The 16,162-nt window shown below is 40.2% G+C and overlaps 1 protein-coding gene across 17 annotated transcripts in view; it reads right to left on the bottom strand.

The window, feature by feature from the left end:
• The window catches only part of MADD (MAP kinase activating death domain), a 55,830-nt gene extending 41,262 nt beyond the window's left edge, over positions 1-14,568 (bottom strand). For 7 of the 17 annotated variants that reach the window (XM_066321107.1, XM_066321113.1, XM_066321108.1 and 4 more), the window contains exons 1-11: positions 13,841-14,566; positions 10,679-11,293; positions 8,024-8,327; positions 7,532-7,663; positions 6,160-6,273; positions 5,395-5,475; positions 4,173-4,229; positions 3,246-3,424; positions 2,400-2,635; positions 1,891-2,047; positions 834-937 (exon numbers count right to left, since the gene is read on the bottom strand). In XM_066321107.1, the coding sequence (XP_066177204.1) occupies positions 834-937; positions 1,891-2,047; positions 2,400-2,635; positions 3,246-3,424; positions 4,173-4,229; positions 5,395-5,475; positions 6,160-6,273; positions 7,532-7,663; positions 8,024-8,327; positions 10,679-11,293; positions 13,841-13,902 (2,041 nt within the window). In that variant the 5' untranslated portion in view covers positions 13,903-14,566. Of the gene's footprint in view, positions 1-833; positions 938-1,890; positions 2,048-2,399; positions 2,636-3,245; positions 3,425-4,172; positions 4,230-5,394; positions 5,476-6,159; positions 6,274-7,531; positions 7,664-8,023; positions 8,328-10,678; positions 11,294-13,840 lie in introns of all 17 variants that reach the window. The other 10 variants (XM_066321117.1, XM_066321115.1, XM_066321111.1 and 7 more) reach the window with 4 other exon arrangements.
• Between the last annotated feature and the right edge of the window lie 1,594 nt (positions 14,569-16,162).

Consider the following 16,162-nt stretch of genomic DNA (forward strand, 5'->3'; position numbering starts at 1 on the left):
GCAAACACATCATTATTCATTAAACAACACTGCCTTCCTCAGGCTTTTTCCCATCTAACTAAATATCCGTAGAAGAGGATTGCTCAACAGAATCAACGTGCACAAAAATTTAGGTTGTAAAGGGCTTTTGGAGGTCATCCATTCCAATTCTCTCCTCAAAGCAGGAACATCTTCAAAACTAAAGTAGGTTACTCAGGGCTTTGTCCCACTGAGTTTTGAAAGTTTTCAAGGCTTGACATTCTACAGTGATCCTGGGAACCTGTTCAACTATAATAACCATTAAGTTCTTTTTCTTATGTCCAAGTAGAGTTTCTTTTGTTGCAGCTTATGATTATTACCTCTTGTCCTTGGGACATGGGAAATGTCTTGGGACTTCTGATGTAGTTTACTGAACAAAGAGAGTCTTTATGCAGCTTCCATATAAGCCACAGAGAATGCATTTTTCTGTCCCCACTAGGACAGAGTAATACTTCACAGCTGGCACTGAGAATGAATATGCAGGGGCAGGAGAGAGCTCACACTATTCTGTCCATACTGCACAGTATTTACAGCAGCAGCAGGTTGTTCCCAGATCTAGTGAACAAGTTGTGGTCAGCAGCACCTGCTTCTGTTCTTCCTCCTCACAGTGTCATTTGGAGGAAGTTGTTTATAAGCAGGAGAAATGTCCTTTTTCAGTCTACCCACACACTTTTACCTCAGCGCAAGACCACAACGGAACAAATACTTTGTTCTGTTCAGCAATTTAGGGGAGATCTTTTTCCCAAAGTTCTTCAGATGAATTGGGAAAGGGAACCTATGTAGACCTTGTGAAAGTAAAAGCAAAAGTTACTCACTTGGGGTATCACCATTAATGTCACATTTCATCATCTCACTGACAAAGTCACCAAGGGAGGAGTAGGAGGAACTTGAATCGTCATAGTCGACACTGTCACTGCCACTGCCGCAACAGGTGAGAGAGAGAGATGAGTGGCAGCATCAAAGCAACTTTAAAGATGTGAATCTGTTTTCATGGACCTCCTAAAAAATCTCATATTATAGTAGCTATAAACAAATTTCACAGGCCAGCTCAATGAAAGGTAAGAACAAAAACCCATAACTTTCAGGTATGTGAATAGTTATGGGAAGACACTGAAAATCTCTTAGCAAAGTTAATGAGGCCAAACATAAGTGAGCAGAGAATAGTGTATTAATTCACAAAACATGTGTCTGTTGATGTAGGACAACTCCAAGGGAACTGGGAATCACAAGTAAAAGCATTTCCTTTTCACACTAGTGCTAAATCCCATTCTGTTAGGACCACTGGTGCTGTGTAGAATGCAAAATATGTGCAAGTCCAAGTCTGAAAGACCTCACAAACCAGCAAGGAATGAAAGAGAATAAAACTAGACACAAAACCCCAGAAATACGGCCAAAAACTATGATATAAAGTTTCCTTTCATTTTACTGAACACACAAGATGGTCACAGGCAGTGGGTAGTACTAACAAGCTTTGCATAACTATTGAAAGGGAACAGAGATTTGAAAGAGTGGTAGGATGGGTGGGAGTATTTGTAGCACTGCAACAAAAATAACCAGAGAAAGAACAGCATGGAAGAAAAGATAATTAGTATGTGAGGAAATGACAAATGTCAAGTGGCATACAAGTAGCAAAAGAAAACAGGAAAGTAAGTATGGAAAATCACATCAAATGAATACACTAGCAAAAGGCTAAGAGGTTTGCTGTGATAACAGAGCAGTGAGGAAATTTTACTTCAGTGTCAAGTATTCTACCCAGACAAGAAATGAAACAACAGCCTGGCAGGCTACAGGAAAAGGCTGCAAATGAGAAGTAGGAGAGGTCCAGCAATCTGAAGTAACTCTTATATGACTACGGGCAGGTCCCCCACTAACCTGTCATCAGTGGGATCAGAATCTGTTTCCTTCTCTGCTGGGATATTCAGGGCTTCAGCCAGCTGTGAATTGCTGTCATAGACTCGATAGTGGATGGGCTGCAGCTGGTGAGCATACCACTTGGGTTTGTCACCAATTAGGGCTGGGTCAAACATGTCTGCACAAAATACCAAGGAGAGCATTAATCAAACTCATTTACCGGTGTCAGAGGCTTCGTTCACAGTGACACTACCCGCTACTGAGTCTTGCACAAAGGGACAGTCTTTAAGTAGCCTACAAGACTTTTCTGTAATCAAACAAGAGGTAAAATTGGAGGAGCAACTCGCCAACAGCAGGGCTAACTTGGGAGAAACACAAGGCCATACATAAAAAGAACAAACCTCTCCTTGAACTAGATTTTCCTCCCCAGCAGGACTGAGATGGTATAAAACGAAATCCTTCCCTAGAACATCTGGTTTTTAAGTTCCTGTATTACATCCAAGTACAAGAAAGGCAAGACCAACACTTACTGTTATGAATTCTTTGGAAAGCATAATTAGTAGGGTTGAGTGACCATTCTCCAAAGTATTCTACTGCCTGTGTTCTGGAAAGCTTATCTGCAAAAGGTGTTTGCTTTGGCCTAGAGGCAAGAAAAGAATTTGCCTGGAAGGCCACCACTGGTCGTGGGAAGAGGCGAAGAGTGCGAGTGTGCATTTGGAATCCTTGCAAAACATTTGGTGAGTTGAAGAATCTCACCATAGCAACCCTAAAAAGAAAGAGAGAACAAGATATTAGATAAAAACACAAAGCATAACAAAAAAAGAAGAAAGAGAGCACTTAAAAGGTATTCCATACACAATGTTCCAAATCTTTGAAGAATGGTAACCTAACTCTTCTTAGAAAACAGCTGTCTTGCAAAAAAAAATAAAAAAAAGAAAAATCCAAACAGACCAAAACCCAAGGAATCACTTTGTTCTAGTTCATCATAACACAAACGTCCACTCAGTGAAGGATATCGTTCTTGTTTCTACTAGCTGAGGTAAGAAATAAGTCCCCAGGGGTTTTTTTTTCAGTAGTTCAAGGCTTGTGATTTAAACTGAGGACACAGTATCAGACAGACAAACCCACATAAAGTGGACAATCCAGGAAAATGCAAGAAGCAAAACACCCCCTCAAGATACACAGTTATGCTCATGCAGGTAATAGATATGAGATAAACGCTGTAATTACTAAAAACACTGCTCTTTTTCCCCACGATGTCATGTAGAATCTACAATAGTACCTAACAGATGCCACTTCACCCACGGATATGTTTGTGCTGCCTTCGAGTGCAAACTTTCATGAAGATTCAATGCTACCTTCCTGTTAAGCCTCACCTGGTAGCCACATCGACAGAGTCCACATCATTGCCATAGATCAAAGGGTTGAATTCTGTGGAGGGAGTAGACTGCAAATCATTCTGTGGTCTTCCCAGCAGCAGAGGGACCTCCTGCCCCTCATGAAACTTCTCTAGATTAAGAATGGGCTGAGTATTCAGGCTCATGCTGGCCAGGGCCTATTGAAGGACATTATTCACACATTCAGCAAGAACAGTTATTTAAGGAACAAAAGATCTGAGCTACCCTGCCCTCTAGGCAATTGCAACAATTATGCATGCTCCATTAATTTGTCTCAAACCACCTCCACACTGAGTCAACAAGTATCTCCAGGCCCTCCTTTATGTTGATTGTCAAAATTATCTCAATGCTGAAACAGTCCCGGAGGCAGTCAAGGAATAGCACAGAATTTCATTTTGCTAGATCATTCATGACATGAAAACAGATAGTCCGAACTGGACCACTAGTAGTATGGCGCTGCATAACTCTGCTGCTTGTAGAGTTATTTCCATGTGTAATTTGAATACATCCTGGGAACTAGAGGCCTTGAAACTTGCCCTTAAAGGTGGCTATTCAACCAGTAATTTGATATTCCAGGAAAATGTGGAGACACCTCTACACAAACAACTGCTTGTATCCCTGAAAACTTCCACTTTCCATTTGAATGAAGTCTTCATCTGTCCATAAAGCTACCTCTTCAACCCTCATAAAGTCTTCAAGGAGCAGCACGAATGGTGAATCAGTCCTGGACACCCAGACCTATCCTAAATCTTCCTCATTTTTCCCATTTGCCCACTGAGGCTTCATCTTTTCACTTTAAAAAAAATATATATATAAAACCAAAACAAAGAAACAAACAAACAAAAAAAAACTCCAAAGGAAAAGGGTAAAATGGAAAATTGAGGGGAAAAGAATAAAATAAAGAACCTTGTTGTCAGGAGTGAGCAGCTTTTTCTGAGTGATTGCAGTCATGCTAACCAGACACTGGAGGCAAGATGGAAGATCATATGATAACACCACAGCAGCCCATCAGAGCCAAGACGAACACATGACCACAGAGAAACAGATGGAGGGAAAAAAAAATCTATTACTACCAAATATCACAAATGAGAGGAAAATAAAAGGGACCACAAAATACACACATCTTGGGAAAGAGGTATAACTGCCCCACCCCCAAACATTCGCATCTGGCCACTTTGGAGACTGGCAAGCCTGTTGCCCTTAATGACGCAGCTGAGAAGTTCTACAGCAGTTTAAAAGCAGATATCCTGAAATTCATTTATGGACTCTAAGACCCAAAGGCACACAGAAGTGTTAACCTTAGTAATGTGGGCCACAATTTGTCTACTTTGTACCAGCAGCACTCCTTCACCAAGGGCAAACCCTTAATGACCATGTCCATAGGAATACACAGGGGATGTAAACTGAATTTGGGTGAACACTCTGAGAATTTTAAATATGTCTTCAAAGCAACTGCAATTTGGTCCTCTGATACTTGAGTTTGCCTTTGCACTAGTGAGAAAGTTTTGCTAAGTAGTGCCTGAAATTGCAAGGGGGTGAGGCAGCAGGGGGGGCAATGTTGATCTAACAAAACTCCAGGCAACACATCACTTCCATCTGTGCTGACAGCAGGTACTGGGATATCAGAGAGGTTACACACTTTGCTCTCCTGGTCTATGAGGAAAGAGAAAGAGCAAACCTCATCACATTAGTAACACACTTTACCTTTAGATACTGCATGCAGCGTGCATAAGGAAAACAGAAAAAAAGAGATAAAACCTGCTTGACACGATCAGCCAGGATGACCCAAGCTGATTAATGGCTTAGCAGGACCTGAGAGGAGAGACTGACACTTTACACACAGATCTGTGAATGGAGGGGAAACAAAGATGATCACAGCTTGATGGATCAAGTCAGAGTTTAAAGCCCACATGGCAAATGTAAAGGAGGAATTTGGAACTTTCTGCATCAACTGGAAACAAGTTAGCCCCAAACAATAGTAAAAATAAGAAACCATCTGTTGTGTACAGGGAGATTTCAGCTTTACATTCACTGACTTGCATTTTTATCCGCTATAGGAGAAGAGCTGGGCAACACTACATATGCTACATTCTACTGATCTGTGTTCTTTCCCCAAAGTGCACATTACCTGTTTCAGATGCTTTTTCAGCTCTGAAGCTTCTGGTTCTGGCAGTGCTGGCAAAGATTCTGCATTTGTGGGAACAATCACCTGGAATTAAGCACAACAACAGACTTAAAATTCCCCAACTGTAGTCATTTCCAAAACAAGATCCCCTGAATCTACAGCACACCAGACACCAAGGAATAAAAGACACATAAGTAAAATAAGTATTAAACAAACCCTACAATCTCAGACACAGACACCTGCTTTTCACTTCTTTATTGTTGTTATTGTTTCCAATATAACAAACAGTGGAGTTACTTTACCATTTACCACAAAAATAAGAAGTTTGGATCAACCCACACTTTCCATCAAGCAGATGATGTTATACACATTTTCCTTGAATTAGCCTTGCTCATACCCTCGTAGAAAGTAAGACACATAGTCCCACATGAACCATGACAACCAAAGCTGTGGGAAGGCTCTCAAGAGACTGTGTTTCTTAGGCAGGGCTATAAGACACAGTCTGACAATTAGTCAAGAAGAAAGTTCTATCATTTGTTTGAGGATTTGCCTTCCAATGATATAGCCAGATTAATTAGCTGAAAAAGGATATCTAATGCAAAAGACATGGGAGACCTTGAGACACAACAAGGAATGGAATCCTAAAGTTTAACATGAGAGTGGGAAAGGTAGACAGAGGCCAAGTATTACTAAATTCTCAGTGGGTACACTGGTGACAGTACACCGTCCCTGGAAACAAAGAAACAAGTTCTTATGGGTGCCACTTACCCTATTGGTATCCAGGTCAATAAGCCATACATCATCAGGCATTTTAAAATCCAGTTTGTAAAGGAAGAAACTTGCCGGAACACCAATGATATAAGGTGTAGGGGCTAGAAGCAACTGAAAGACAGACTTTACTAAGGACAAGACCCACATTTGATATCATCATGTTCTTCCCAAGTATTTATTTACTGACTACAGTGTGTTTATAGCAGAGTAGACAACACAAAAGGCATTGATAAATAATTAATACCATACCATGGAAACATTAAAAATAAGAAAAGGAAAGAAAAACAAACAAACAAACAAAAGCTCCTGTTCAGAAAGCCTCAGTTTTCATCTAGGAGAAAACACATTTCCATCTCCCATGTTCCATGTCCCACTCCCACCTAGGATGTAATTTATATGGCTACATGGCTCTTTGGAAACAGCTTGCCATGTCTGTAATTGTCAAAAAAAACCCAAAAATGTTCAGAGTAAGAGCTTAAGCTGAAAAGCAAGAAGTCATGAATTAATAGATCCTCAGCTCAAACTGAGTCTGTGCTACTGTAAATAGGCACATACAAGGAGGTTACCCTTATGCTTGTAGTGGTCATTTGGTTTCAAAATAATAACATCTTTAAAAGGTACAAGATAGATGCATTTTTTCAGATGTATGTAGAAAAACTATGGAAAAATTCAGGTTGCTTCTGACAAGGGAATGAGCACAGGAAAAAGGTTTAGATCAACTAGGCACGTAGCAGCTAGAGACCAATGGCTTGGGAGGCTAATTTATTCTATTAATCTAGAACTGTTGGTCACCTCCAAGACGTGGTACAAGAACAAACCTCAGCATCACCTGCAAGATAGCACTGAAGTAGTGGGATGGCCTGAATTCCATGTTTCCAAGCAGAATAATGAGCTCCTGCAAAGAGCTGACTATTGGCAAAACCCAGGCTCCCAGCTGAAATGACACAACTCTTCATATTTCTGAGATTGCAGGCAATAGTTTCTGAACTCTCAATCAAAGAGCCCTAAAGCATCCTTAAATATTACACTGGACTCTCCTCAACAAACTTTAATATTCAGTTTAGAGGGCGAAGGGGGTAAATATCATCAAAATATTGTCAATCTATGGTCATGTAGTCCATTGTTTGTGAACTACTGCTTTGAATCATTCACTGAGTGTGCTCTGAAGATATTCTCCATAAGTGGTGTTATCTACGATTTAAACAGTCACACTCAAGCAATGTTTTTGCAAGGCAGACTTTGATGCAATCTGAGAAGATGGTGAACAAAAGAATTGTTCACCATCACAAACAAAAGAAATACACCTAAATGAGTTTTAGACATCACAGAAACATCTATTGTGAAAGACCAGTAAAGGAAAAGAATGTACCTGTTCTGCAGAGGCCATGCAGGTGGGAAGCAGAGGGATCACCGGGAACATGTACTCTAACGGGTAGATCATGGCCACAAAGGCCATCACAGACATTGAAAGTGCATTATAATCTCGGGACTGCAATACAACCTGCAACCAAAGCAACTCCCATCAGCAGTGCAGCAACCATTCACTTCTAATACTCCCCTCAGGTGTATACAAAGACCACAGATTTTGTGATCTCTGCACACTCAGATTCGATGGCTGTGAACTGGGTAACCCTCCATTAACCTGTCTGAAAACAAGCTTCGTATAGCTTTTTTTGAGTGATAACAGAACTTTTCAAAACAGGAACCTCAGAAGGAGATATTTATTCCCCTCATCCTCCACAGACAAAATTCATTCCAGGTAGTGCAGAGAGCCAGCTGTTCTACACATCCAGCCTACCCTGGTTTTGAAGAGGGCAGAATTTCCTACAAACTTATCAAAGATTAATTCCTCCCTTCTTACCTTGTGCTCCAGAAGGATGCAGGTTAGCACCTGCAGGCAGGCATCCACTCCCAACAATTCCAAAGGCAGATGTAATGGAAAATCCACCAAAGTGAAGCGGGATGGATCAGGAAGAGCAAAGGTCAAAGCTGGCTGCAACTCGTGTGGCAAGACTTCCACATCCACCCTCTTCTGCCCAGCAACGGGCATCGGGGAGCGGAGCAGCCGGTATATCCAGGCCTCGATCTCCCGCAAGTCGTGAAGCAACACGCTGGACTTCTCTTCTACCAAGAGGGAGCCCGTGAAAATCCGCCACATTGTATCCCTGGACAGGGAGAAGGCCAAGGTTAACACTCCAAGAACTTCACCTGACAGCTGTTCCACAAGGCTCCTCCAGAGAAAGGGTAGATCCATCAAGGATTAAAAGAGGCAACTAACAAATATTTTGATCACACAAAGGAATGGAAGACAGGCATTTAAGCTTACTGACACAACCCACAACATGAGGAAGAATAAATCTTTCTGTGGCAGGAATCAACACAAATATGTCACTTCAAACTTCATTCACGCATTTAAAGGATAGAGATCTGTCAGGTCCAGATCTCTGAAGAACCCTCATCACCCTCACGCTTGAAATTCAGCGGGTACACAGGATACTCTCCTATCTCATCCAGAACTGCAGCAGACTGACTACAGGACTCTGCTTCTAGAAGTCTACAAACCTTTGCAAGAACAGAAATTAAACCTGAGATAATAAAAATATGCCACATCCAAGATCTCCCAGATGTTTTGGCATGATAAAATACCCTTCATCATTTTGTCCTAAATTGCATTGTATCATTCCTAAAGAGCTGAATAACCCATGGGAAAAATGGATCTATTTCAGCTAAATCTCTGAAAGCTGTGTAGAAGACATCTAGGTACCTTAGCAAAATAACCAGCAAGTCTTCCACACCCTAAAATGGTAAGCTGTAGCTCACAGACATGTTGGCCAAAATGCATGTACAGCATTGCTCAGGGCCTTCAGAGCTTCAAAACTGGGTCTGACAAGGAAAGCACAGTCTTGTCCATTTTAGCCCTTTAGCCTGTAGCACAGTGAAGGCTGCAAACCTTCTGTATTCATTCTCCAAATAACTTCAGCCTGATAAATATCATGAGTTATTGTAACAGATCCCTTAGAAAGCTATGGGTTCCAATCGGAGGTTCTATCTTTTAAAAAAAATGAAAAGGAAAAAAGCACAAAGGCTTCACAGAGGCTTCATAAAGACAGACTAATTAGAGACATTTGGATGGCTCAAAATATGGGCAATTTGAGATTATGCTGAGTACATGATACATGAACTGTGATGCTTCTCATCCGTAACTCATCCTTCACCTACTTGTCATGCACAAGACATTAGGCTGCTAAGAGGTGTGCTCCACCTTTTGCCAGCTGTAAGGATTCAGTTTCACCTTTACTCTGCCACACGTCAAAACTATTCTACTTTTCCAGGTCACCACAAGAAAACTACATGGTAATTCAAACCTGCTGCTTTACTTTTCCCAGAGATGTATGCTCAATATTCCTTTTCTTGCCATCCTCAAGTGATAAATCTGCTAATGCAGGAATCAGTCATACTAGCCCAGAACACTCTCCTAGAATTATTCCAGGGCAGTAGCCCAAGAAGTAGGCCACTGTTCTATGAATAGGACACATTTTCCATTTCATGAAAAATGTAAAGAGCTTATAAAGATAAAAATTATAATAATTATAATCCTGTCATTTTTTGCTTTTGACAAGTTTAATTTAGAGTGTACCAAGCTACTTAACTCAAATTACGTACTATCTCACAGCCCTGTCCCTCAAACTGTTGAGATAATCCCCTGCTTCTCCAGAGATTCATTTCATATTTCTTCTATTCAGTTAGCACATTGGAAATGAAAACAACCATCCTGGAATGAAGGTGTAGGCACAGTAGCACAGACACACATGCTTGACAGAAATACATAAAAACATTGTTCCTTCCATACCCTACAGTACAGCTGCTTCTGTTATATACTCAATACTATAACAGCAGATACATTATTACCTTATAGTAAATATTCCAAGTTCCTGTCAATTTGCTGTTACCAACAACCATTCCCATGTTTCCTAGACAACTACTTTGTTTTCTACCTCTCCTCCCTCTCTCCTTCAAATATTGTACTTTGACCTATTTCAGCTGATCCTGCTTCTCTAGTCTTTTCTCTCCCACGCTGAAGTTCAGACTGTTTCATAAGCTTGTTAAGCCCATTTCATTATTTTCCTGCTGCACAAAGTGGAAATTCTCCCTGTTATTTCTTGGCTGCTTCTAATTTCCCAGAGAATCAGTACCAGCATATAGTGCCACAGAGCTTGAATGCCAAAGCAACAGTAACAGCATCAGCACTCAGCTTCTGTAGTCAGAAGGGTAGTGCCTCCTTCAGTGCATCAAAAAAATCATACCAGATTACACAATCAGAGAGAGAGAGAAGTTTTAAAGAAATTGTTATAAAAATTTCCTTTTCCTACTGTGAACCTGGGTTAAAACAGAGGAAAAGGCCAACTCTCAGTGTTTGGCTGCTTCTGCAACCACAACTGCAGCCACAATTCACCATGCAAATAAATTGCAGCACTGAACACAAACAGGAGGAGAAAGTTTGTTCCTCTCAACATACCTCTGCACCCCACGTGGAATCCCCAACTTCTTGCCCAGCAGTCTCTCACTACAGCAGTCCACGAGTCTCTTGAGGGTGTACAGACACTCACGGAAGGTGGAAAAGAAGGGATAATGACTAAGGATGCACAGAGAAGTCAGAGTGCTGTTCCGAGAGCGATGGCTGCCTTTGGCCAGGCGCTTACTGCGTGGGGATCGATTCACGTCAGGGGTAGACTCCGCACTGGGAGCCTGCAGGGAAGAGCCGCTCTCCGAACTCTCAGTGCCCACTTCCTCTTGGGGGGCTGGTGCATCCCCAGATTTAGGGATCTTCTGTCCCTCTCGAGCTCGATGTCCCCCTGGGCCATCTCCCTTCTCCTTGGGCACTCGCTTCTGGAAGGAGCGGTAGAAGTTGACGCAGATCCCATAGCGAGTGACCCCCGTGTCCTTGTCCGTGAGGGTGAAGACGAAGGAAGTGTCATCACGGAAGCTCATGCGCCTCTGCCGCACGCTCAGGCATCCTTCAGGTTGGCAGAAGAACACGACATCGGGCGGGAGAGGAAAGTCTGCGTGGTCTTCCAGAGGGTAACGCCGCAGCAGCTCGGGAGTCTGAGCAACACTGTCGCTGCTTGGGTGCCTACGAAAGAAGCAAACAGAAAAAAACCTTATGGAGTTGACTAATAATAAATATTTTGGGGAACTTCCTACTAATCTGTCAGGAGCCAGAGGACTTAGCTTCATCTTTGTTTCCCCTCTTCCCTACTGTTCAGGGAAAGTGCAGCTTCTCAGTCACCAGCCACAAAGCTTACTCAATAGCGCAAGGCAGAAAGGTTAAGTAAATAAGTCTAAGTCTATACGATCATTAGCAAGAAGCCTGTTCAAATCTGACTGAGAAAAGGCCTTCCAGGAATATGCTGTTCCCAGGAGAAAACTGTGTTGTCACGTTGCTCTGACTTTGACTTTCAAAATTAATGTAACTACACAGGTCTCTGGGCAACACTTCAGTAGGAAACATATTGTCCCTCTCCAAATACAGAGTCAGAGGAAAAGCTCCTAGATTTCAGCCATTTATGAACAAGATTAAAAAAAAAAAAAATACATGAGAAAATCCAGTATCAATTCCTAACTGGGAAAGCGAGAATCTACAAACAAAGAGCTAAGTTGAAGAGTAGAGTGATATTAACCTCATCCCAAAAAAGCTTTCAGTAAAAAGTTATAGCAACCCCACAAACATATGTGTTTGATTTTCAGATTAGGATTATAAGTATAATTTATATAAAAACTCTGTGGTAACATGCACAGCTATTTACCACTGTGACTCACTAATCTTTGTACCACAAATCACTACAGAAACATGAAGACAGAAAAGCAATACTGTTGTTTCCTAATTTTCTACTAGATTCTTTTAAAGTATTACACTTCTGCCTATTCCAAAATACAAATGAAACTTGTTTTCCTCATATAAGAGATGTGAAAAAATTCTAACAAGTAGTAATAAAATGTTCATAATTTACAAAAGAAAATCACTGGTGTAAATAGCTCTGCTGACTAATTTTTCCAAACAAATATTTTATTTAAAATCAGTAAAAATGCTTTCCTAATAAAACCAGTAACAATATTTATACTGACTGTATAGTTAGATACTGAAATACTGTATGAAAAAAAAGAAACAATAAAATGCTTTTATATGTTAATGGACACAACTAATGCAACATCTGCTGAAAACAAAATTTCAGATAATGCTGGTACTGTTTATAGAGTCTATTAAGCAGCAAATGGTCCAAAAAATGACATCAACAAAATACAAGTGCATGTATCACCACTTCATTCCTTTGCTGTAATATTAGCTACAAGGACAGAGCTTCCTCAGACCCTGAGAAAGTTTCAACCTAACAGTTCTAAAAAGCATTTCAATTTGTGCTCTGTGGATAACAAGATGTAACAGTAAAGGCCACACAGAGCTCCTAAGGACTTTGTAGGAGATGCTACTTCAGTCAGCTTCATCTCCCACCACAGGCATTTACCTGTGATGAGTTTCCTCATCAGGAACCTTCATTACCTACGATGAAGTTCCAAATGAGACAGCACCTCTGAGCAGTAGCAGTCTAATCAGCATGGGCTGGCAAAAGAACTGTAGGAGTCCAGAAGTGATAGTGAGAAATTTCTAAGTGAAAACATCAGACACTCTAAGCTTCACTGGAGGAGGCAGCTAACATTTCTCCCTCCTCTTCCTAGTTAGTGACACACATAAAGAAAATTTGGTTGTTTTTCTACAGACAGTAAGAAGTATTAAACTATTACAGTATTCTGTCCGTAAAATACAATAACTATTAGTCAGGATTATGTAATTTACTCCACTCAGCCTATTTAAATATTGCTTTCAAAGTATTCTGAAAAGAAAGCAAAAGGTACAGCAACAGGCTGATGCACAAAAACCACTGATATTTAGAAATGAAAGCAAAATAGACTTTGGGATACACCCATTACATAGAATTTGCAGAAAGCTGCTGCATAAACTTTGAATAAGGAAAAAAATAACATTTACTGAGCACCCATATGTTTGACAAACAGAACACATCAACCCTACATTTTATACATGCTTTAAATAAATATGCGTAACATTTTATCTATTTAATAACACTTTAAAACCAGAAAGCATTAAAGTCATTCCTATGAGGATAAATAAGTCTTAGAGGGAAAAACAGCAAGTAAAGCAAGTTCCAAATTTTTTTTAAACTGAGTTTAAAGACTACATTTCAAAAGCTAGAAAAGTAGTATTATTCTACTAGTAGTACATTAATAGTAATAAAAGTAATAGAAAACTTATATTTAACTTTAGCACTTAGCTTTCAATGTTTTCATTTTGTGAATCCCTCTGTCCTGATGCCAGTAGAAGCAAAGTGCAGACACACAGACTACCAGAGTGACAGATAAATCAGCTTTTGTTAGCCACCCTGTGTAGACCCTTGAAAAGAAGTCTAAAGACCACAAGCTAAAAAACTCTGCACTAGTATCTTTCAAGAAGTGCTCTGGCTCACGTAGGTGCTCCCCTTAGGGAAGCATTCTGCACACATTTCAGACAGCACTTCCTGAGCATCAGGCAAGGCTTCATCAGTGGATGCAGGGCTATTTATCCCCACTCTACTGCCCAAGCAAAAGCTCTGCTGAGACTTTTTCACATTACCTGGCTCCAATGATCACAAGATAGTCAAGTAGCCGAGAGCAGATTTTCTTTTTCTGCACCATTGTCCTTGATGCCCCTCCCTATGTCATCTCCAGGAATTTCTGTTCATTGATCCAGTGGTCAGTTATCCCATCAGCTGTGATCGCTGCCTTGGGGAACAGAATCTGCTTGGAACTTCTGCCAAATCCAATCTAGAACCAAGAAAAGCAAGAGTGTCAAAAGCACAACCAGGAACATCCAATACATACAAGCAACTTAATGACCTTAATTATAGTCCCAAAAAACCTCAATGATCTGTGCAGTCATGGTCACCCACAGATCTCTATGAGTATAAAAACACAGCCATATGCCCATAAAAGCAGAGAGATGAAAAACACACAAAAAAGTACAAGAGTATCTCAAGAATTAATGGTTGGAGTCAATCATCTTAGAGGTCTCCTCCAGTGTAAATGATTCTCTGATTCTGTTCTAATGGAGAACACAGAAAAAGCTGCCTACCACTGGCAAAAGGCTACTCGTTAAATGGTTTGTGTGTCGCTTAGGCAAATCCATAAGATCCTGAGAGTGCCCTTCCTGAGAGTGAAAGACTGGCAGACTGAAGAAAATAAAAAAAAAACAAAAAACACAACCTGAACTGTAGCTGTGGAATAAACAGAACAACTAAAGAAGGGGTAACACCTGAAACACAATTTGATAAAATGCATCCCCAGCATCCCAAACCTGCAAATGGCCGTCAGCAGGAATGATCTCCAAAATTCCCAATGACTGTGATCTCTAACACTTTTTCTGTAAAGATACAGAACTGCAGTCTGCAATAGCAAAAGTGTATCTTGTAAAATCATACTGGCATTCTCACTTACTTCATTCAGTTTCATTAGTCTTGTTTAACTTCACTCCTTACTCTTGATACCCATGCCTCCTGCAGCTAATTTATCTGAATACTTTATGATAGAAAGATCTTCTTGGTAAAACTGAGGTTCTACTGCAGCATTACTACCTGTCAATAATTATGCTTAAGAGATATCCAGAAAATAATTCTTTCCAACCCCACCATTCACAGTTCATAGAATTCATGAAAGAACAGGGAGAAAAATAAAGTTGTAAAAAGTAATACAGTTCCACATTACAGTGTTCCCTACAGTGTTTGAAACCAACCTGAAAATAGAAACTTTCTGAAACTGAAAGGTCTCAGAACTCTAAAAATCAGAGATGCTCAGAGTATTCCAGAAGTTTACAGAGCATTCCAATGAAATATTTAATAAGTTATTTTATATTTTAAAAATTCAATCGATTGCTTTCTGGGGCATATTCAGAAAAAGGTTTCCATTTGAGTTCATGTTTATATCCTAAGGCCATCACGGAATTATTATCACTGTACTATAGTCTTTCAGTTCTGCAGCATAAATGTTTAGATTTTATTTGTATAACAGCATAACATCTTTAGTAACAACCTGAAAATCTCAGCAAAATCAGGTCATTTTCTTGATGTTTCCCTCATTATTTCATAATTGCCAGCATCTCAGAATCACATTCAAAGTCCAGAAATATATCTGGCTTTTTCCCAGTCCTTCACATTGCAAGAACAGAGCAGGGAAATTTCATTCATTAGCCCTCCAAATGGCAGTAAGAACACAAAAACATTACAACAGTAAGAACACAAAAGCACATATGCAGTTTCTAAAAAAGGAAAATCATGCTAGTCAGTAAGTACTAATTAAGGAATAATAAACTGAAAAAAACTTTAACCCTCACACAAAAAATCCCATATTTTGTGAAACTTTGTGTCATGTTTTTAGTAGATCCTCAACTACAGTCACTGTAGATTCCTAAGCAACAGCATTATGAATTATCTTCTCTGAGCAGCAATACTCTTGTAAATTATCTTCTCTGAAGAACAGGAAAAATACAGACACAGAAAGCAAAATTTCTGTTTCCAATTTTTAATGGCATTATTGAAAACATTGTAGAATCTGTCCTGGGAGAGCCCTTGACCCTTGATATTAGGCAAATATCTCGGCACAGAAAAACTCAAGAGGAACAAGACGAAGTTGGGATATCAAGTGGTCCTTTTTGTCTCCAGTTTGAAGAACTACTTTATCTGCTTCCTTTCCAAATGGCTTTACCCAGAATTCTTTAAGGAACAAATGGCTCAGTCATGGACAGGGCATAGCAGTAAGTCATTGCAATGCAACCTAGAAGCAAGACTTTGAGGGAATTCTGCTACTTAGTGGTAATCAGAGATGTTTTTCCTCAAAAACAGAGGCTACCCAACTCCTCAGTGAAGCTGAAGAAAATACACTGCATTTGTCTTATGACTGCAAT

Source organism: Sylvia atricapilla, chromosome 6 (assembly GCF_009819655.1).
Source record: "Sylvia atricapilla isolate bSylAtr1 chromosome 6, bSylAtr1.pri, whole genome shotgun sequence".
NCBI classification, from domain to species: domain Eukaryota; kingdom Metazoa; phylum Chordata; class Aves; order Passeriformes; family Sylviidae; genus Sylvia; species Sylvia atricapilla.